This window comes from Poecile atricapillus, chromosome 5 (genome assembly GCF_030490865.1).
Source record: "Poecile atricapillus isolate bPoeAtr1 chromosome 5, bPoeAtr1.hap1, whole genome shotgun sequence".
Taxonomy (NCBI): Eukaryota; Metazoa; Chordata; class Aves; order Passeriformes; family Paridae; genus Poecile; species Poecile atricapillus.
This window is the reverse complement of record NC_081253.1, coordinates 9,487,225-9,510,850: the sequence shown is the minus strand read 5'-3', so window position 1 is coordinate 9,510,850 and position 23,626 is coordinate 9,487,225. Positions and strand designations below refer to the sequence as shown.

Genomic DNA, 23,626 nt, shown 5'->3' with positions numbered 1-23,626 from the left:
AGAAATCCTCATTCTGGTACTTGAATAATCATAGATGAAAGCCCTGGGAAAGGCCACCTCTGAGGCAACCCTCTGTCAATCAATCTACTCCCTATAGTTTTTGCCATCTTCTTTTTTCAAATTTGCCTAAACCCAAGGAACAAGTCAAGCCATGTCAGTTTGGGACATGAAGGACAGACCAATCACGATTATGCCTTAGCCATGCAAGTAAGAACCCCAGTCCTGGCAAATGGAGTGACCTGAGTGACCCAGAAGCCATGGCAGTCACCACCAAGGTGCCTGATCTACCGAGGACATGTTTAGGCTCCTTCATTGTATGTCCAGGTATTTACACATTCTGTATGGAATAGTTGTGCAAAAAACAGCTTCTGTCTTGATAAGACAGAGAGACCAATACACAACTAAAACTCAGGGGAGGAGCTGTGAAGTATTTTGATGCTTTGGGACATGGCACAGGTAGTGCAATGCAGCAGCTCAAACACTTGGGAATATCTTTATACATGAAATGCGAGACTCCATGCTACCACTTCCTAAGACAGTAAGTAATGTCTACAATAAATATGGTTCTTTAGAAAGTTTTGTTAGTCCCTGGAAAGAAAGCCTTGCCAACCTGCAAATCTGACACTTTCAACTGTGCAATACAGGGAAGGCAGCAGGGGCACAGAAACCTCTCTGAGGCCAAGGATACAACCTCAGGGCTGCAGGGGGCAAATTTGCCCCAGCATGAAATGGATGCTCTCCTGTCTAGTTGCCCTCAAGCCTGAGGGCCCTAATACCAAAACTAGATCTCACATCCTTTTCTCTGCCTTTTCCAAGAGATTTCCCTAACATCTAAACCACACAGCAGCTCCACACTCCTACTGCATCCTTCCAAGCTGTAAATCCAACAAGCAGGAAGAATAGTATCAAATGCTTTTCCAAAAAGATCTCAATAAATTCTTCCTACTGTTTCACTCAACAGGCCCATCGAGAGCCATAGCAGACACAGGCAAATGCAAAACAAACACTTCTGCAAGAACAACCCGTGTCATATCGAATGGCTCCATCTCACCATTCCCCTGTGGTGCCCCCTTGGCACAGCCCACCATGCAGTGCCACTAGCTGGGAAAGCAGGGAAGGCTGAATTAACTCCTTCTCAGTGGGGGGGAAGGGGGTAGCTGATGTCCTCCCAAAAACTCCCATTAAACCTGCCTGACCTGCTGCATTTCTGAACCAAACAGGGCACTTGTGACCATGACAGGCGTGACCACGAGGACTGGGTGCCCAAGAGCAGAGCCAGCAGCAGGAAATGGTGGCCAAAGGGCCCCCTGCTGCCCTTGGATGAGCCACATCCTGGCAGGGCTTAATATAGGTGGGACAGGAGTGCCACTGCAGCCTCTGAAGCCCATGGCAGTGGTGAGGCTGCTGCCTTCACCAGCCCCAGCAAAGGCCCCACAGGTGTGAACCCCTGGCCTAAACCAGTACTCACCATCAGAAAATAACCTCTCTGCTCTCTCCACCATGGGTCCACAAGCAGCACATTATTTACAAGCACCTGGAAAGGAAAAGGAAACACCGATATTCAGGCAGTTTCAGACTTCCCAAATGCATTCTCTTCCCCCACAGGTGTTTGATTTGTCAAGGTTTAGTGCCTGTAAATTTAAAACTACTGTGTTTTCCTGCCAACTTATTTTTTATTCCTACCTTCAGGGTTTTCCTAAGGAATATCGCTGCATTGAAGGAGTCAATTTATGACTGATATTTTTGAGCACCAGTTGCAACAGCCACATGAAAACAACAGAGAAAAAAAAACCCCTCACTTAGTTGGTTTTATTAAGAAAATGCTGTTTTATAGAGGGTAGTGTGGAAGGAATACCAACCCTGCCACCCATGTGATGAGTCTGACACCCTCCTTGGGGGCTGGGAAAGAATCTTCAGTGCTGGGAGAAGGAAGACCTGCAGCAGGATGAAGGTGGCTGTGTGGAGCATGAGCACTCAGTGAAGGCTACCAGCACTTGGCTTTTCCCCATGTGGGGCTGGAGTTGTTTATCCCCATAGCACAACCACATGCTCCACTGCCATATCCCGCTGATGCTGGTTCCAGGGCAGCTCCGGGCCAAGGGCTGCTCCCCTCCCTCCCCCTCCTTGGAAGCACCAACTAATAGGAGATTTAAATGCATGAAATCATGTCTGAGGAGCCAGATGGGCTAGGCAAAGCCTGATGTCGAGTAATGCCACAGCATCCTTCTGGAAGAGGCTGTGACCTCAAACGCCTCTCCAAATTATGTACAAAACACATTTAGCACTTCAATCTGATAGCAAGCAGCACATTCCACACACAGCAAAGGAGTTAAAAACAAACAAACAACCTCATCAACACAGGAAGCCTCTAACAAAGCTAAATATAAAACATGATTGATATTGATTAATTGAAACCTGCCCATCACCTTGTTTTGAGGGAGGAAAAGCACAGTGTGTTTTTATTTCACCTTGATTTCCATTTTCCAGATTGAGGGGCTAGAGACATGTGACAAAATTTTCTGAGTTCTACATTGTTTTGGTCTGAAATCACTAAAAACCACAAGAGTCTGTGCAGAAGAATAATCTCTGTAGCACTTTGTGAGGATTACAGTGACCAGTCCCTTCTCTCAGGTTCCATGGGAGCCTTTCGCGGCACAGCCAATGTCATGAAACTCCTGCAGCTCCCTTGAAACTCATCCCAGATATGTCAAAAACTTGGACCAGGCTCATAAACCTCAGACAAGTTTTAAGCTGATGATGAATTAAGGTACAAAGTGAGTATTTTCTCCTCCTGGAATTTGTTATTAAAAGCCCTGAGTTTCCAAAGTGGACAAATAGTTCCTGAGTAATTAATTACCTTTGCATCTCCTCTTGATGCCACAAGCCATCCATTAATGGATACCAATCATCCAAAAGGCACTTAATAAGTGACCATTTTTCTTGACATCTTGGGGGTGGTGGTATTTTATTGATTTATTTTAACAAGAACTGCTTGCCTCGTACCTCCACTGGAAGCAGCTTATTCCAGATATTTGACATTTGGAGGTCAGGATGGATATGGGTCTTGTGACCTCTAGTCATCCCTCACAGAAAAATGCACAACTTGAAATGATGTCGCATTTTGAATCCTGTCACTGGAAAAAAAAAATCCCTTGTTTTCTGGGGGGGGAAAAAAATACATCAGCTATCCAAATGTAGCTGGGAAGAAGCACTTCTAAATTTCTTTTTTATTTCTTTTAGGACCTTTTTCAGCCAGCTCTGGTTTGGAGCACACCCAGATATTCTGGAGCTGAGCTAAGTGCTTCAGAGCAGTGCCCTTAAATCTGGACAGTGACATCTAGAAGGGACAGTTGGATCCAATAAAGTTACAGGTGTGCTCCTCTATCACTAAGTTTCTGGGAGTACCCACAGCTCTGTTTGTTCTTGCACAAGGAGGGCAAATCCCAGGTATTGGGGGTTATGAGCATGAAAACCATGTGAGAAAAGCCACGAAGAGCTGAAGAGAGAGAGGAAAGGAGCCTCTCCTGTGCCGTACTGGCTTTAAAGTGATTTATTTTTAGCCTGCAATTTGCTGCTAGAGCCTCTCATCCGTAGCTTTTAAGGCTGTTACTGCTGAGGTCTCACCTTGTCTTAGGTTTAAGGGATGCTGTGCCAAATCTGGGTTGAAGCAAGACACCACTGCAGAACATAACAAGTGCATTATATTCCACTTTCATACAGAGCTAACAAATTTATAGGTTGTCTATAAAATCTCCTCTCTTTTATCCCTGTACTTACCTTCTCTAAAATTCCCCAGACAAGGGCAATAATTCAAATAACCTCCATTTCCCACTTAACCTAAATGTTAATCCTACGCTGGCGCCTGTGCTTCAGCAAATCTCTTCTGACCTTGCAGGTGCAGGTATGATGATGTTTAAGAAGCTCTGCCTGTTGGAATCTAAATCAGAGGTGCATGGGTGAGAGCAAACCACCTCACAAGGTACAGAGAGCCCCCTGTGCCTTAATTCAGCCATGCACATGAAGCATCAATTCATATTCTGTCACCCCTCTTTGCTGCTTCAACGCTGTGGTAACAAACATCTGCTGTGAAGAAGTGGCCATGGCAGGTGCGTGGTGTTTGGCCACCATACACAGCAATAACCATGCAAGGAAACTCAAAGCTGGTCAAGAGAAACCAAGAGGAGAGAAAAAAAGGACAAGTTTGAGCTAAGATATGGATTTAATGAGCTAGATTCTCCCTGTGCAGATTCCTAATGGGACACAGATCCAGGTGGATGACAATTTATACCAACTGAGAAACTGCCTCTTAATGCCAATATCACAACAAAACCTCGCTTTTCTTCTGCCCTTTCTTAGTCCTGACTATTTGCACTGGAAGTTTTTTGAGGCAGAACATTCCAGTTTCTGGACCCACTTAGTGCTAAGGGATCATAAATGCAGCATGAGCTTCCAGGCAGTACTGCAAGGCAAGTAATAAAATATTTATCCTCAACTGCCTTCTCTACTTGTATTCTCTGCAAAGGAAACCATCAAAAGTAGAGCCAGCAATTTACAGCTGGAGTCTTCAAAAGACCATGTGCCATAGCCACATCTCTCTCAAAAACAAATGCTTTCACACCTTGACCTACAGCAGAATATTTTCATTTCTTGCATAATAATAACAACAATAATAATGATAATAATGATAATGATGATAATAATAATAATAACTCATTTCAAACCAAAACAAAAATAATTATAGTTTATAAAAATGCTCACATGGCTTAAGAAACACAGTAAGGCCTTTCCATAATTACAGTAGCCAAGTTGCAACCTTGATATACAACAAGGTATCTGATGCTCAGAGCAGGGTCCCAAACCCACCTTCAGGGAACCTGATGCTTCATGAAAGCCCCAGCATGTGGAGGCACAGCTTGGCTCTCAGGGGAGGAAAGCAGCACATTACCACTCACAGGAGCAATCCCCACCCACATTTCTTCCCTTCAGCCACTAAATGTGAAGATGATAAATTCCTACCCACCTAATTTCACCCATTTATTTTAGAGTGCTACCAAAGCCACAACCATTTTTGACGTGACACCATGATCTTTAGCTGTATCACTGCTTGTTTTCTGTCTTTCCTGCAGGAAGTTTCCTTGATGTGCCAAGCGCTGCATTCCTGTAGTGTCTGTACCCATGGGGTCTCCAATGCTCCCCAGACTGCAGACTCGTGGTGCTAAAACAAGGCTTCCTGCTGCTCAGCATTAACTACACCAGAGCTAATGCTGCAGGGATGGTCAGCACATCCTTTCCAAGCATTGCCCAGGAAGGTTGTTGTACTCTTAGCTTGTAATGGAGCGAGGAAATCAGCCTTGTGCAATGCATTTCTCCCTGCAGCCACAAGGGAAGGACCAGGTGCCTGTGCTTACCAGGTGATGGAAGGAGCTGCTTCCTGCTGTGGTGGTGGAGGTGTCAGTGAAGAGTTTCACCAGCAGCAGCACGTGGAGCCCGAAGACCAGAAACCTCTGGAGCAGTGTGCTCTGCAGAGGATTTCCTCCACTGCCAGGTCTCAAGAGCAGCAGTAGCCATCCGGTGCTGACGCTAGACCAAGGGCCCATCACATCCCAGTTTTGGGGACAAGCAGGGGCCACGGTGTTGAACAGGAAATCGCTCTCCACCAAATCATCTGGTTTCAACCAGTGCAACTCCTCAGCAAGTGAGATACACAGCCAAGGACCTTCCCCACCCTCCCTCTCTCGATCTCCTAATTCATGTCTTATTTTAAGATGGGAAGTAAATTGTTTAGTAGCCAACAAAGGAGCTACCTAGGAATTTGTGCCTATTAGCCCCTTCATGCCATGCTCAGCAGTTTTCTTTTGCTCAAGCTACAGAGAAATTCAGGGCTGAGCAATCCTTGACTCAGGAGGAAAGGGACCATGCATGTGACCCAACTTTGTGAAATACAAGATTTTACAGTAATGGCATGATGGTTCGGTATGAAACTGTAACACAGCACCAAGCAGCTTGCCAGCAGTGGGACAGCACCAAGGAATGTTTGAAGTTTGCACAACAGGGGTATTTGCCAAGGTTAAGGATGCTACAAGTACAGGGAGGGCTCTCTGGAGCCACTGGCCCCAGGGAACCTGGGGAAGCTTCAACAGGGACCCAAAATCCACACAGCAGATTCAGATTCTTTGGAAACCAGCAGCAAGAGGCAGGAAGGAAGGAATCCTGGAAAGGTGTGTCCAACACTGAATCACTGATTTGAGGTGGCTTCAAGCTGGTCACACAAACACAAGTTCCCTCTTGCCTCTTGAGATAATTAAGGTTAAAAGCACTTAGTCAAAGACCTGCAACCTTGAAAAATGAATACTCTTTCTGCAGTGTGCCAAGGTGGCTCTTTTCTCCAGGTCAGCAGAAAGCCTCCTGTGCCTTCCTCTGTGAGAAAACTGAAATAGCCAAACTGCAGCTGGCCAGACCATGGGATGGGACCCACCCCACCCAGTAACACCAGAGCACTTAGCACTGGCAAGTGGAATGGTGCTCAAAGGCATTGAGCATGCCCACAGAAAGGATGGAGAGGAGTTCCTGGTGTCTCAGGCTTTTATTGCACAGAAGGAGAAATAAATAATCTAAAGGCTGAAATTATCAGAGATTAAACAAAGTGAAAGGCAGTGATTTCCCCCTCCTCATAATGTCAGAACGGATGTGTGGTGCTGGGGCTAAACTTATTTTGCTAAAGCAATTCTGAACCATCTGTCCCTTCAGGCAGGAAATGCTCTGAGTGTGCCCAGCTATTTTGTCAGGTCTCAGTTCTCACATCAGAAAGGATGTGGGATATAACTATGAACAGCTTCTAAGACATAATTTCACAGTTTTACAGAAGAGGTCATTATCCCGCATTACTGCATTTAAATGTGCGATTTCAGTTGTGAATATACTTCATAATCTTCTCATACTTGCCACTGATTCTGCCCTATTGTCTAATGTCTTAAAATACTTTCTAAGACCTTGGCAATTGAAATGCTGAGGTAGAAAATTACTGTATTAGAAGCAGGGAAATTCATGCCTGGAGGAGAAGTGAATTGACCTGGAAGGTCGCATCCATCCGTGGCACAGCTGGGATTGGGGCACCAGCTCCTGCTGTCAGCGTCACTGCTCCCAGGCAGAGTGTCCCCAGTCACCCAGAGGACATCTGAAATGGGGTGTTTCAAGCTTTTAGAGCAGCAGCAGTTTTTAGACCTCAATAGGGCGTATAATTGAATTCTTTAAAAAGGTTATACTGTCTTCAGTAACTCATCACTTCCCTGGACTGGCTCTTTCATTTCCATTTCTTCTCCTCAGTTTGGGTAAGGTTTGAAGCCCATCAATGTTGTAGTTGGCATAAACAAACAAGCCTCAAATACATAAATAGCTTTTCACATCCTTTGTGCGTATATTCAAGTATTTCAAAAGGCACCCATGGCAGCCATTAGCACTTCTAAATGCTTTTTGAAGTAAAGGATTGATTTTTTTTGTGTGTGTGTGTCCTTCACTGGAACTGGCTCCCAAATTCCTCTCTGCTGATGAGGGAGGACTGGTGGTAGCGGTCCCGTGAGGCGAAGTCTGCGTTCTCCTCGGTGAGCTGCCTGGTTTCCATCCCAACTGTGGCAAAGGACGGTGTCACCACGATCTGCTCCTTGGGAGCTGGCCTTCTCCTGCAAACAGAGAAGCAGAGGTGCTTGCATCACCCCTTGTTTGTTATCCATTACCAGCTGTGCTCTCTTGTGCAGACAAGGCAGGGTGATTCCAGAGGAGGCTCAATCCTTCTCAGTGCCCTTTGGAGGCACAGGACTGACCTGAAAGAATTTATCTTAGAAGGCACACAAAAAATGTACTCCCTTTCCCCAAATAAGCACTGCAAATATATGTTTTCGTAACAAATGGGTTTCCTCTTTGGATATTGGCTATGTCAACACCTTCCACGCTGAGCACGAGAAGAAGGAATAGAAAAACCATTTCTAATGAAAAATATCCCATTTATGGTTTCCTAAACAATAAAAAAATGCAATCATTTTTGCAACTTTTAAATAAAACAGGAGATTTTCCTACAATCTCTTAATCCCAGAAGCTGATTTTAAGAAAACTTCGTTGGCATTTTTAAATCAAAACTGTAAGACAAATATAGCACTTACTAAGACCTCATCAAGCACCTAAGAGCCTTAGAGGTGTCAAGAACCCTGGGCTGCCTCCAACTCCCTTGCAGCCTAATGGGATTTATTATTTTTCTCCAATTCATTAAAATATCTTGACTGGATTTCAGGAAAACAGGTCTTAGAAAAAACCTCTAAATTACTTCAATGTAATTTCTTGCAGCACAACGTAGATGGCCTTCAAGATTACCCACCCAACTACCAAGCAGAGCCCAAGGTGTTTGTGCCAGTAAGAGCAGGAGCCCTGGCACTAGAATAAGATGACCAAGCTGGCTGGCTGAACCACAGATTGCACTCTTTGAGGGGAAAAAAACAGGATCAGTTTCTACCTTGGGCATTCACCAGATCTCCCCTCAGCCTTCCCTGGCAGGGTCTTTGCTTATCGATTGCACTGACCAAAGAACCCTGTTCCAGGTCTCAACTCCTCACCCTTGGCTTGGGCTCATGTCACCAGTCCAGAAGATGTTGTGCAAGGGGACAGGGAACAATCCCATACTCCGAATGAGGTAAGCAGAAAACACAGATGGTGGTGCTACCCACTCCCCCTGCCCCTTGGGCTGCACCATGATCTGAGAAGTGCTTGTTAGGCCCTTGACAAACAGCACCTGGGCTCAACTCCTCTTGAGCTTATCAGAAACACTGTCTGCTCCAGGGAACTAATGCTAACAGCTCCTGGTTTTCAATTAATATCCTTGGAAACTTATTTTTCTTGCATGAGTAACAGCCCAAGTGGAACAACAATTTTGTTATAGAACATTCAAAGAAAGTTACTGACAAAAGTGTGGCCAAGATGGAGAATGACTATGACCAAAGCCAACTCTCTTGCTACACTGTAAGCAGCAGGCCACAGTGAGACCCTTTGAGCTTTCCTGGCCCACAGTGGGCTGAGACCAGCACCTCCCTCTGAGTGGGGTCTCTCAGAGCAGTGAACTCTCAAGTTCGCTGTACTTGGAGAACCATCACTAAACACCAATGACAGAACCTGGACTGATTCCCCCCTCTCCTCAAGGTTCAACCCTTTACCTGTTGAGAAGATGCAAAGGCATCATCATCCCATAAGAATCTTTTGTTAAATGGTATAAATTAAGTGCAGTTATGTCTAAGACCTATCATGGGGACTTCAGAGAGATCCCTCACCCCTGGCTTCTCTACCCAACCACCTCTGCTACCAAAAGCATGTGGCCAAGTTATAGGAACTGTGGACAGAGACAGGACTGGCAAGACAGACCAATGTGCTTAATTTCCTGGACTTTCATTTATTTTGAAGGAGACAGCAAATTGGCACATATAATGCATGGCAGCTCATGTTGCACAGTCCTTGCTATGGCATTCTCACCCCAACAAAAAACAAACTCTACAGACCCAGAAACTCAAAGCCCACTGCTCAGAGGCAGAGGTGCTCAAAAACTGCTATAGGAAACCCAAAATGATGGAATAATTAATAGCATCAAATAAGTTCAACAAAATTAGTTAATAACAAACCAGAAAAATCCCTCAAGGTCTTCTGGGAATCAAAACCCCAAGACAATGCTACTGCAGTCCCATGCAAACACAATACTGAATGGTTCCTTTACCAAAGACCTTGTTTTATCATATTTGCCCTGAAGTTATTGCAGCTTCCCTGCCCCAGATTTCCTCTGTGAAACCTGAACACAGCTGCCATGTGTGCCAAGTGTTCTTCCAGCACTACCAGAAGAATTTGCTTTCGGTAATGATGGGTGGAAGAGAAGGAGTCTCCAATTTCTCCTTTCCTTTCAGATTTCCCTGTTCAACCTGAGCCATAAATTTTGAGCACAGACCTTTGAGGTAAGATAAAGCTGCAGGCACCAAGATATGGTTATCAGCTGACATTCCTACACACAAAGCAGAGGAGACTCCTGCTTCCCCACATCCACAGCCAGCCATATGCCAGGTTAATGAGAGCAAACAGCTCTTTTTACCATTCAGCAAGAATAACCCTGAGTATGCAAGAAGGGGCAGAAAGACTGCTTAAGATAATAAGCAAGTCAATTCTTCCAGCCTTCTCTATGCTCATTAGTGGGTCACGGGAGCAATGAGCCGTGTGTTGGTCATTGCCAAGTGACTGGTACCAACCTGCATGAAGTGATCAAAACCGACTTAATCCAGCCAAAGAAACTGAAATTTGCTGCTGCTCCTATGGAGAAAAGGCACAAGAAGTCAGTATGCTGCTAATTCTCTCATAATAGCATTACACCACTGAATTTTTGCATAAAATCTCAAACCAGCATGCTTGTTATTAGCCTGCAGTACCCAAAGATTTTGAGATAGTGAGAACATTCCTTCAGTCTTTCTACATGCTGTGGCTTTTAAACTACTGTCCAGATATGAACCCAAATTTCCCATGGAGAACAAACAGCTTGTTAAACCCCATTAAAGCATGAGCAAAGCACAGACACCCACAACAGTACCTTTCATTCCCTGGACTGCAAAAAAACATTCCCACCACAGGGATGGGGAGACAGGAGGAGCCATTCAGCCAACCCCAGCCAGGCTGTGGCCTCACCATTCATTCCCTCTTGTCTGACCCCATGGAGAGCTGGCTTAGCTTATTACACCAGCACTGATTTCTTTTCTGATTTCTCAGGAGAGTTAGTTTCCTGCACTGGGTCCTTGCAGGGGCAAGGAAGTGCCAGAGCTGGAAGTAAAAGCAGCAGGAGAAGTTTATGGTGAGGGACAGGGAGAACCAAGCCCTGTCAGCACCTGCTGGATTTAGCTTGGGCTGCTGGAGAAGAAGAGAGAGAAGGCATGTGTCAACCACAGGGCATTTCTCCTCCCAAGGTCTTCATCTGGCCCCTAATCCAGAGCATCTCTCAGGCCAGTGTCTCCCAACCTTTCTAGACAGAAGGGCTGTCTGGTCCTTTGAAGAACAAATTCACAGATCATCAGGAACCTTGTGACTGCAAAATGACATTCCCTCACAGGAAAGTAAAAATCAGGCTGAATTTTGAGCATTCACTTCTAACATTTTCAATGGCACACATTGTTTTACTATATGCATGAGAATGCACGTGCAAAAGAAACCAAGAAAACAATGTCTAATCATGCTGCTGTTTCTCAGATCAGCTTCCAAAACCCTCTGCACACTGACAGAGAAATTCTTATCAGAGTCATTTTTGGTAAATATTTCAAAAGCAGATTACAGAGATATAATACAGTGAGCACACAAAGGCAAAAAAGACTCCAACACCTGAAAACATTTTTTATGTTTTGTTTAATATATAGGGGCCATAAACAACTTTGTTAAAATTTATATATATTTCAAAATATGCAAATTAGCAACTACTATCCACAATCTCAGCTCTTTTCAACTATCCCCTACAGATACATAGAAAGGAAGTCACTCAGGAGTAAAAAAAGAACAACTGAGAAATGTTTGAAAGGTGGTGATTCGTTTTTGGTTTCTCATCATTGGCATTTCTGAAATCAAGCACGTACTTACTTACTGTCTAATAATCTTTCACCTAAATAAACCCAGGTAGCTATTTCCGCAAATATATTGCAAATGAACTCAGGCTCTTGATTTTTCTCATCCTGGACAAAAAACTGCACATCCAGGCATGCACTCAGCTATGCACCTCACACACCTGCAGATGGATGGATGGATGGATGGATGGGTGGATGGATGGGTGGATGGGTGGGTGGGTGGATGGATGGATGGATGGATGGATGGATGGATAGACTCATGAGCAGCTGAGGATGCCCACATCATGTCCCTTCAGAGACACAGTGCACTGCAAACCCCCGCAGTGGCCTTGCCAAGGAGCTGTGGGCTCTCATGAGCTGCCTGCTGAATGTGCCTCACTGTTTAATTTTGAACTTGTTTAAGCCGATCATGTGCACAGATCTTTCTAATGCCCTCTGCCTAAAAGTATTTTCCCAGATTATGTTCCCAACATATTCAACGTGTTTAGCTCTGGAATCAAAAGGCTCTCTTGTTCCACAGTTATGAATGCTGAGATTTGATGAGACACTCATCATAATTCTCATTTTCCTTAAACTTCTCTCAGGTGGCTTTAGATTGATTAGGTTTAATAAAACTTATTTATGGCAGATTTTTCTCATTGCTGGGATACATTTACAAACTGCCATCCCTATCAAATCTTAGTATCTGGTTTTGCCATTTAAAGCACAATATAATAAAGCAATAAGCACCATGTTCAAACTATCAAACCAATGCTAGTTACAGTTAGAATCCAACAGAAGATTAAAGGCTCAGAGAGAAAATGTATTTAAACTAGCAATGAAACAAATTGCCATCGTTCACTGTGTCACCTGCATATTAAACACAAGAGTCTCAATCCCTAATTAAGTTAAATTAAAGCTTAATGAATTTTTAAGCAGGTTTAATAATACAGGAAAAAAAAAAAAACCTCACCAAGAGGGAGTCCTGGGCTCACTTGGCCAATGTAGAAATACAGAATAACTGCTGCTCCCAGGCTGACAAGGGTGTAGATCCACTGAATGACAAACATTATGACAAGGGACATGATTGCCTGTTGGAAAGACATGGTTTGGGGTTACCCTAGGGTCTGGGAGGTAAGACCATGTTGACAGTCAAAGACCAGGTTTCCACGTTACAGGGAGCCTTATTTTGTCTCACTCTTAAAAGGAGGGACAGCACAGGTTTACAGTGTCACCTTCAGCAGCATGGAGTAGCTCCAGTGAGCTTCCCTGAGTCCCAGAGGCAGTGTGGGTCTATGCCTGGGCTTCTCCAAGAGAAGTATCCAGAGGCTCAGCAGCTCAGGAGGAGATTTGGCTCTAGCTGCATACAAACAGGGGCAGAGGTAGCATCTCCATCGGGGATGTTTGGAACAGCAAGGGGCAGCACACAAAGACAGAGCTAAAATGTCCCAGCTGACACAATCAGTGAAGCTCCAAGAGAGGAGAGAGGGGAGAGTAGTCAGGATGAATAAAAACATCTGATTGTAGCTCAGGGTTTTATTTTGCACTGTCAATCCCATCCCAGCTTTGTTGCAACCTCCTCCCAAGCCTGATTATTGACAGGAAACCAAGTTTGCTTTAATGAGCACATCCATCATCTCAATAAGCAAATTCCCCTGCAAAAGCAGAGAGCTGATGGCTCTGCCAGGACATTCACTTGGGAGCCACTTTAGATATGACCCCAGAGATAGCATCAGCACACAACCCCCTAAAGATGTCATCCTAAAGAGCGGCCACCACTCCCAGCCCACCCCTGGTGCTGCAGCCCAGTGGGACCCCTCACCAGGAGCTGGCTGTTGACAGCAGCAACAATGAATTTGAAAAGTAGGTGTCAAAACTCCATCTGAGTATTAAACTAATGAGCTTTAGAAGGTTATTTGAGTGGGTTTGTTACATTTTATGCACAGCTATGAAATCCTCATCCATGCAGCAAAGCCATATGGCTCATTCATTATGTATATCTGACCCTTTCTCTGTCATCTGCCCAATAATCCATCTTTCCAAGATGAATTTAAGTGTCTTAAACTTCTCAGCAGCTTGAGGCAGAAGCTATTCAAAAGTTATTTAAAGTAACATGGTGCAGAAATGTTCTCCTTTCCTCCCTCAAAAGATGGACTTTCATAGCCAGGCAGCTGGTATCAGGAAGTCAGCACTAATGAAACCCCACCCCAAGCTTGTAGAATCTGGCCCATTAAAAAGCAACACAGCTCTGAAGATGATGTCTCACTCCATCACACAGCAAGAAAAAGCAGATTGGCACACAGTGAAAAGAGGGACAGTGATTTTTTTTCCCCATGCAGCCATGCATCTTTAAAGTCCTAAGACTCCAGACTTTGAATTTGTACTTTTGAGTTGGGTTGGAGCTTGTTTGTTTGTTTGGGGATTTTCCTCTTGTTATTTAATTTAACATGCCATTGGGCTTTCCCTGAATTTGAACTGCTGGATGCATGGGACCTTGAGTATTTTGTTCAGGTGACCTGGAATACAAGAATCAAAAGCCATTATTTAGGGTACTGGAGTATTTACTGCAGTACGTGCGGGAATTTCCTATTGTTTTCTACAATCCCAAACCACTGCTCAAAATAAAAGAAAATTACATACACCAGCAAAGGAAATCCAGTGACTGAAAAATCTGGAGTAAAAGGATTCTGGTATTTGCTGAATCCCCAGTTCTGGGTTTTGTTGCTTTATAGATGATTCTAGAGGAAAAAAAAAAAAAAAATTAGAAAGGAGCTGTAATGTGAGGTTCTTCCCTCTACTTTACATTACCAGATTCCAGGAACCAAAGCAAAAAGTCTAACAGACAGCTGGGTATGACAGAGTTAAACCAAAACCTCTAAAATGAAAACTGAAAAGAAGTGCAAGAAAAAACCCAAAAAGTTAGCAGCTCTGCTACCAGGTCCATTAGAAGGCCACATTTGTCTATCTCTGCCTCAGCTTCACAATTTGTGAAATAAGAAAAATAATACTTTCCTCCCTCAGGGGGGTTTAGTAAGCTTAACTAACTAATGCTGATGAAACACTATAGCACTGGGAAGGACAGACTCCATGCACATGTGCTGTATCAAATACTCACATCACCCACAGAACAAATTCCCATCTTCACCTATGGATGTTGAGTTACAGACTCCACTTGTGTTGTGGGGACCACTGCATTTTGATAGCCTGAGCTTTAGAGTCACACGGCTCCAACCATCCTACCTCACAACAGGATGAAGTAAATCCCAAGATACACCTAAACCCTTTTTAATGTACAGCATTCAGCATGCCTGTGAAGAATTATGAGTATATCGTAAACAGCCCAACACTAAATTTAGTCCTGCCTGCTTTCCTGTGATTAATCTTCTGTAGGAAATTGCATTGGAACTTCTCCTGTGATGCATTGCAATGAACTCTACCCTCACCTGGAATAAATGATATTAACTGCCATGAATCAATGAATGACAGCCCCATATAAAGCTCGTTTCGTGCCTGCCTTCAGGAAAGCACTGGGAGGACCAAGGTTATAAACAATTTCCTCTGAACATGGAGATGCCCATCTCCTACAGCCCTTACCTTCTCCCCTCGGGCCAGGGAACATCATCACTTCACCAGAGAGCTGTTCTCTCTGCTCCAGCATCCTGGGTATGTGCTGGGCACCCACAGCGGGTGGGGAGCACAGACCTGCATCCCACTGACCACCCTGCTCATCCACCTCCTGTTGCGTCTCACGGGGCTCTGTGGTCTCATCCCAGCTGTTCTGAGCCAGGGGAGCCTCCCCATGGAGATCCAGGAGAAAGCTGTCTTGTAATGTCTGCTTGGCTGGCTTCTTCGCCTTCTTTCGTTTGACCTTTTGGGTTGAATTCTCACCTTCTTCTCTTTTGCAAGTACTTGGCTCACTAAGAAATGGTTTAAAAAGCTGGTCCATGTCTTTTTTGAATTCCAGCAAGGTGCCATTTGATCTGCTTTGAATTACCCCATCTGCTGCATGGCTGGGGGGCTTGCTGAAAATTAAAGGCTGGGAAGAATGAGCAGGTCTAGAAGTTCTCATCTGGATCTCTTCAGGTTTCTGCTGAATGTTGTGGCTCAAGGACAGTGAGAAATAGGAATAGTCCACAGCAATATATGTCAGCATGAAGTTGATGGTGACTATGGGAGCAAGAACATTCACTTGCCCAATGAAGACAAAAGCCATGGTGATGAGACTTGTTAAGCAAATCGCAGCCACTGGAGTCTTGCTGGGGCCTTTCTAGTCGATAAATAAAACAAAATTACATTTAAAATAATAATCATGAACATTGCCATGAGGATTCCCCACTTGCTCAGCTGCCATATGTGGTTACCTGAGTTGTCTGCAGTACCCCCTAGTAATGAAATATATGCATGCATGTGCAAACAGAGGCTCACAGGCCTTTATAAATTAAAGAACAGACTGAAAGCCAAAAGCTGTTGAGCTCCCAGTTCATCCCTAAGCCTTATTCAAGCTTTGTCTTTGGTAAATTCATCCACTCTCACTCATATCTCCATGGCAAAACAACGTCATTAAAGCAGCAATAAACCTTCAGAGAGATTTGTGGGGCTTATGGGAAGTCTGGCAATAAAACGCGTTAATTAGAGTTAACCGTTCATCTCTAATTATTCTACAGGACTCTGCATCAATGCCTACCCAAAAGGCTCCCTCATGCTGCCCTTGGAAAAGCTCAGCATGAAGCAGTGCCAGCTGCACATCAGCAGCTTCTGGCCCTGCCCTGCCAGGCAGCTGAGCTGAGCCCATGGTCTGCTGAGCCCCTGTACGGGGGGATCCCCTCCCTCCATCCAGCCCAGCAGCAGGGGGGAGGCAGCAGCCAGGTGGGCAGGTGAGGAGCATGGGGGTGGCAGGCAGCCCCAGCAATGCCAGGCATGTGTCCCGAGGGCAGGCAGCCAGGAGAAACATTGCCTGCTCCTGTCCTTTGGGACTGGGTGAAGGCAGGGAAAGGAGAAGGAAAAGAGGCACAAAACAAAGGGCACTGGGAGTGGAAATACCTGAGCCTTCGGCTCATGAACTTTAATCCCAGGTCTAACATACCCTTCCTTGGACCAGGCACCATCTTGCCATTTTGCCACCTGACAAGCCTGTGCAAGCTGTGTAAAGACTTGCTTAAAAATATCTTTCAAGATATCTTACAAAATATCTTAAGTCTCTACTTAACTGCATTTACTTAATTAATAAACATACAGCTCAAATGGAAACTATTTCTGTTTCCTCCACTCTTATTTATTAATAGAAAAGGGGATAAATCCTGGACCATTACATCTTTTCAGAATGAACAAAAATACATCTCAGGGACAAAGGAACAGATCTCAGAAAGCATCTTCAGTATCAGAAAGATGTACTGAGATGGGGAACAGATGGGATGATCTCAGAATGCATCTGACTTGGATTTAGCTCCACAGAAAACATTTGTGTCCTTCCCATCAGCTGGAGTTATGGTGACCACACCACCTTCTTCAACCATGAAAAAGAAGAACTGATGTGGAGTAGACTGGTAAGGACAAATTAAATGTATTTACTCTCCATAAACCAAATCTAAACAATTCCCAAGGTGACAGAGAGAAGGAAGGGGGGGGACAGTGATCTGCCTTTGATTTCTCACCTCTTTTTGAGCCCTTCCCATCATGGCACTCTGCCTGGAGTTCAGAGCAGAAAATTTGACAGAAAGACAGAAAACTATCAGAGAAGAGAGAGAATCAACTTTGCTAAACCACTGAGAATTTCATGAGGGTTGCCAAGTAAAGAACAGCTTGTTCTGGAATCACCTGAAAACTGCCTTCAGGAGCTGAAAGTTTTTGTAGTCATTATTGTTCCTGATTTCCCTATGATTATTAGTATTATTTCTGCTATTATTATAATTTTTAGTTAAGAAAACTTCTTTGAGAAACATGAAAAAAAAGAGATAAAATTATTATGCTTACAAAATATTTAAATATTTTTAAACATTCGTAAATATCAACACTGAAAAATATTTTTCTGTATTTTTAAGCCACTCTGAAGGAGCAAAACATCATAAGGCTTTTCCAGACACTCTGTACAAACAGTTAGGTACTGCAGATTATTGAGAGTGATGGAATTATTTTCTCCCTCGTCAGAAAAAGGGAAAATCATGTATGGATATATAGCCCAAGACTACAGAGTCCTTGGTGACTGGTATCAGTAGTGCATAAAGACTATTCACGAAGCAAGGAAAAAGCTTCTTGTGATATTCCAGTCAAGACTTTGTTTCAATGCATATCTAAAGCTGAGAACACCCCTAACTTAACCTTTCAAATCTATTCTTTGTTTTTATTTGATAGCGTCCTGAAGGCACCTTATCTTACAAAGAAGTGTTCCCTTCTCCACTGCACACAGGCTGAATCCACAGCATCACAGCTGGCCACGTACTCAGCTCTGAGTTACCACAGAGGACAGGAACAGATCAAAGAAAATGTACAGGAAAGAAGAAAGAAAACAGATAAAAGGTAAAGAGACAGTTACCATATATTTCACCAAGTGCTGGGACAAAAGCTTCAGGCTTCTGCCCTGGACAGGAGGGCAGAGGAGAGGAGAGGGAGGTACTTCCTTTGCTCCTGGCCGAGATCAGCACCAGCACAGATAAAGTGCTTGCAAAAATCCCCACAGGCAAAGTTCTATCCTAAGTGCCTGTCCTGCTGGGGACACCTTGAAGAAGTGGGTCAGGGGGAGGGAGGGGACCGATGGCAGCCCAGGGGGGGCTGTGTGTGCTTGGGGGCAGGACAGAGACCCCCGGCCAGGGCGCAGAGCTGGCTGAGCCAGGTGCTGGGATGGTGAAGCAGAGCTGCTCCTGCACACTGCCAAACCCTGTGGGAGGGCTTGGAACAGAAGCAGTGCACATAGGGGACGGGCAGGGAAAGGACCACAGGCAGCTGGATGCTTGGTTCTTTAAACAAAACCACCCATTTCCTGTCTTTTCTGCCTGCGCATGGGATACCAGATCCTCTCCTCACATTTCATGCATCCCCATCTCACTCTACAGACACACAGAAATCTTGGCTTCTTAAGTTCAGGTGAAGGTTTGACAGCAGTCCTGGAGAAAGGATGACTAACCCCATGTCCAAGGAAGGCGAGCATGGGGATCACATTCTCCTGGGCGATGCACTGCAGGATCCTGGGTGCTCCGTACAGTCCTCCCATGCAGGAGGCCAGGGATGAGATGTACAGCCCTAGCAAAAACAAAAAACCCACCAAGGATACCTGGAGGAAGCAGAGAGAATGCAAAGGTCATTATGTTATGCCTTAAAGACACCCAAGCAGTCTTAAATACATGTATTTTAAAAGATTGCAGATATTTTCTAATGTTGTTAAATGAACAGAGCAAGCCCTGGGAAAGCAGCAATTTAATTGGTCTGTGGTACAAAGTACAAGCAATTAATACAGGAAAATTATCCCATAAAAGTAATTTAATACTGAACATCCTGTACCGACAGAACCATTTTACAAGCTCATATCCAAGAAATTCTTTGTTACTTGGAGCAATTGCAGCAAAGCAGCAGCTATTAGATTCCCCTTAAGTAAATGGAAGTGAGTTTATTTCGGGCGAGATCACTTATATACAGAACACATCATATACAGGAAAAGCTGCCCAAGCTTCCCACCATCCAAAACAGGAAGCAAAACCCCTGTGTCTCAGAGGGGAAAACCAATCCTGAAAGAAAACCCACAGTAAAACCAAATCAAAATTGCCACTTAAGTAAATGGCATCTCAAAAAACACGCTCCAAAGGATATAATACAATGACCTTATTTTCCTGTCTTCAATGAGAAAAGAATTTCCTTTGGCCAACATGAAACATTAATAAAAAAATTTTAAAGCCATAGTGCTAACAAAGCTGGTTTTAGAACTGGTTTCTGAAGCACCCCTTCAAGCTGGGAGCATCTCCTGCAGGTGTGGAGTGAAAGGAAGGACAGCTGCTGGTCTGGCACACAGAAGTGAGGACTGGGGTCCCCCCAAGCAGGTCCCCACTGTAGAGAGCTGCAAGCACAGACAGAGTATCTAAAAAACCCCACCCAAATACACAAAACCCCGCAATATAAACATTGTGCAAGAAAGCTTTGAAATGGGAGTGCTCCTGGCACCGCAGTGTAAGGGCATGGACAGAAAAAATAAGGAAAACAAGGTCTAGGGTCACCTGAGACAACCCCAAGTCCTGCAAGACCACAGAGATCTGACAGCCAGCAGCCAGGCACAGAGAATGGCAAGGCATGGGGATAACTCCAGCACAAAGCCCAGGCAGAGAGAAAAACACCACATTTTGGTCCAAATCCAACATCTCCATACTCCTTTGAAGAGAGTGCTGGAGGTGCAGACAAATATCTGTGGCAGAGGATGTCACCAAATGCAGGTCCCCTGCATCCCACATGTCCTTTGCTCCCACCCCTCCTCCCTTGGAAAAGAGGGTCTAAATGAACACAGGTCTTCCCAACTTCTGCCCCCACTGAAGTCAGGTGGCACATGCTTTATTAGGAGGAATGACAAAAATTTACATGGCTAAGATGATAAAAATGATTCAAGCTACATCTGGCTTTTTTTTTTTAATTGTCTACAAAATCTGCAGGCAGGAAAAAGAGACTGGGTAAAAAAGCCATAAAAAGCTTGCTGTTGGGGAAGGCATGTGAAATTAATGTCATGATCCAGAGCTGTTCAAGCTTCCTACCACATTTCCCCATGAAAATCCACTTGGCCTTGTGAATTGTATCTTGTGGGACAGAAGGAACCTGAGGCAAAGATGAGCAGATACCAGCTCTCATTAGACCAACAGACAGACACTCAGTGGGGAATCCTCCCTTCCCTCTCCTCTAATCCTACTCTGCTCTGAGAAATACTCAGAAGAAACAAACAGTTGTGCCAGGCATCATATATTATTTTAGCAGCCAAAAATGCTTGCATTTAAATGTGCTACTTGACATTCAAATCAGGGTTAGAGGGGAAGAGTCCCTTTCACCAAGGCTGATGAAAGGTTTTGCTATGCGTTTTGAACATAGAGGGTGTGAATACATTGCAAGGAATTGGCAGTTGGAGCTCATTAGAAGTGAAATTACTGAATCTCATTTTTATGTTTAAAAAGCCAAACAAATATTGTAACAGAGAAAAGCAGCCAAGCACTCACTCACCTGTGATAGAAAGGGAGAGTTTGGAGGAGTAATGGTCTCTCCCCCCTTCCTCTCTCCAAAGTCATTAAAATCTAAAGTATCTTCTAATAATTCAGAGAAGAAACATGAATATTGCACCATTTGTTTGTTCCATGTTAGGGGAAAGAAAATTGACTTTGCTTTTTTGGAGGGGGGTGTTTGCTTGTTGGTTTTTGTTTTTTTTTTGTATTTGACATTATTAAATATCTTCTCATTCATTAGAAGGAGATTTTCCATTTTCCCCCTGAGGGTTCTGAAGTTAAAGCACAGCTTTAACAATATCTTTCTCTTCAGCAGATTCATTTAAAGCTGATTCTTTTGGTTACTGCACTTTTTGCCCATTAAGTCATTGACATACGAAGAGGTTGCCTTAGAGAAGGCAGGTTCATTCCTTTTTTCCCCAAAACAGAGGTGTTTTTGGTTTTTTTGACTTCAGCTGGAAGTGGCAGAGCCCCACCAATAATTTGGAGATTATTTGGGGAGGTGGAAGAAGTTTAGAGCTGCAATTACTTAAGAAACAAAGCCAGGGCTTCTAGTTGATATTTTAGACTAAAACCATGTTACAGATCAAACTATGTAAACTTCTCAGCTTCAGATGAATCACAAAAAAATTGTGTCAAATATAGCAAACCCATGATTTTGGATAATACTGAATAACAGAAAATTATATCCCATCCAAAGAAAGACAATGGCACACACCAAAATCTCTTGCTCTCCTTTCAGAGGCCTGCAGTGGTAAGGTTCATTGTGTGTTACACTACAATCCCTCCCTCGTGTAAATATTCTGTGTGGAATGTCTCGAGTTTAATAATCCTATTGCTCGCCCTGCAATTACAGCCTGCTAGATATGGAAATGTGAGCTTCGCTTGACTTAGTCAAGATAAGCAGGGGGGTTCTTTAGAGATTTCAATTTGGTCTAAGCTTTCACCAATGAGAAAGGATACATTGAATAAAATACAGCATTTATCATCAGACCACATTACCATACTTTAGCTCTTAAAACTATTGCTGGGTGATTATGCCAAGATTTGGCATTACGGGATATGCTGGTGAATGCAAGGCTATTCAAATCAATTGTTCAGTGGGATTTGCAATGGGGAAATCCCCCTGAATTTTAATGAGGGATGTGTTCCCAAATTCCTTAGGCTTTTGGAAAACTCAAGCATTCAGTAAGGCAGATGGCAACCTGAAAGCACCATTATATAAAACCACAAGTTACCTTCTCTGCTATCATGAAGTCATAGCGGAGCGACTGACGGGTACAAATGGCTCCCAGCAAAAAAACGAAGACCATGTACAGAAACCACCTGCAAACAGCAAAAATAAACCAATTTCTTCACAGCAAGACCATTGAGAATTCTGCCACTAGGACAGCCAGGAGACAGTCAAATGCCCTCAAGTGGGGGTCTGCAGTCATTCTGCATGGTTCCTAAATGATTTAGCTTCAGGGATAAATTTGACACCAATCCTTTTTACTTACCCACTGTGATTTGCCAGGGACAGCTGCAGCATGACTGCAGGTACCCCTGAGGGAAGCTACCTGCACTCCTTAGGTGTGCAGGGGGTAATGGTATCAGCTAAAGGAGGGTCAATTCAGACTAGATGCAAGGAACACATTTTCTACAATAAGGGAGGTAAAACATGGGAATACGCTGCCCAAAGAGGTGGTGGATGCCCCATCTCTGGAAACATTCAAGGTCAGGATGGATGGGGCTCTGAGCAACCTGATCAGGTTGAATGTGGGAATTCCAAGCACAGAAAATTCTCAAAATCTTGTGCATGCAATCCCAGACACAGAAATGAATACAAGGTTCAACCTGAGACCTTAGAGACCAGATTTAGAGACAGTGGGCAAGAATGTGAGTTCATAGCTTAGATAGAAAGACATTAAGCTAGGTAGTAGAAAGTTTTAAGGTTTTAAACTTAAGATATAGAAATAGATATAAAGGTAATTAGAAGTTCTAAAATGTAGCAAGTAGTTTTTTGTACCATTATAGGAGAGGTTAAGATAGTCTTCATTGTGGCAAAGACATATAAGACAAAATAATTAACAATTGGTGTGAAAGTAAAAACATTCTTTTGTAGCTGCAGTTCATTAGCTAATTAACCTTTAAAAGACCTTGTAACCTGTGGTCTTGTGACCACAAATATCTAGCAAACATAGTGAAGACATTCTCACCTTCGTGAAACTATAGAAGAAGAAGAATAAATCATGATTTAAGACATCTCCCAGGGGTCCCATCTCTCTTAAAATCCCAAAAGTTGAAGAAGTCTGAGCTCATTGCAGGGGGTTGGACTGGATGGCCTTTAAAGGTCCCTTCCAGCCCAAACCATTCTGTGATTCTGAGGCTCTGCAGGTACACAGGTTCCCCCATAACAGCACAGCCAGCCTGCTCTGCAGCCTCAGCCAGGACCCTCTTCTGGTGTTCTGGCCTCTCCATACTCAGACTGGGGGATAATTTTGTCTGAAAAGCCCAGACAGCAGAGAAGGGAATGACCACAGCCTTGGATAGATGGATTCATGTGATACTTCTGTGTCCTGTGGAATCCCCCTGCTTAAAACAAGCACCAATTTCAGCAGGAATCCCTCCAAATTATGAAGAATTTTCCTTCCTGACTGAATACTGGTACACAATTAAAAGAAATAATTTCAAAGGTAATTTAGATGACAATAAAAGTAGGCTGGAAAACCTATGAGGGCTTTTTTTTTTTTATTTTAATATGCAGCAGTGGAAAGTTCTCCTGGAAAGCAGCATTTCCTTAGGAAGAGCACGACTTGGTGATGCAGGGCCTCTGTTTTCCCTGGCTTGCAGGTGGGTAGGCCATCTCACCTC

At 43.9% G+C, this 23,626-nt stretch overlaps 1 protein-coding gene across 4 annotated transcripts in view; it reads right to left on the bottom strand.

Moving 5' to 3' along the window:
• Nucleotides 1–6,571: 6,571 nt before the first annotated feature.
• Nucleotides 6,572–23,626, bottom strand: part of SLC12A8 (solute carrier family 12 member 8) — a 50,902-nt gene continuing 33,847 nt past the window's right edge. For 3 of the 4 annotated variants that reach the window (XM_058840399.1, XM_058840398.1, XM_058840400.1), the window contains exons 8-14: nucleotides 22,012–22,099; nucleotides 18,712–18,858; nucleotides 15,189–15,861; nucleotides 14,235–14,332; nucleotides 12,568–12,685; nucleotides 10,266–10,326; nucleotides 6,572–7,676 (exon numbers count right to left, since the gene is read on the bottom strand). In XM_058840399.1, coding sequence (XP_058696382.1) covers nucleotides 7,511–7,676; nucleotides 10,266–10,326; nucleotides 12,568–12,685; nucleotides 14,235–14,332; nucleotides 15,189–15,861; nucleotides 18,712–18,858; nucleotides 22,012–22,099 — 1,351 coding nt within the window. In that variant the 3' untranslated portion in view covers nucleotides 6,572–7,510. Of the gene's footprint in view, nucleotides 7,677–10,265; nucleotides 10,327–10,892; nucleotides 11,050–12,567; nucleotides 12,686–14,234; nucleotides 14,333–15,188; nucleotides 15,862–18,711; nucleotides 18,859–22,011; nucleotides 22,100–23,626 lie in introns of all 4 variants that reach the window. The other variant, XR_009277782.1, reaches the window with a different exon arrangement.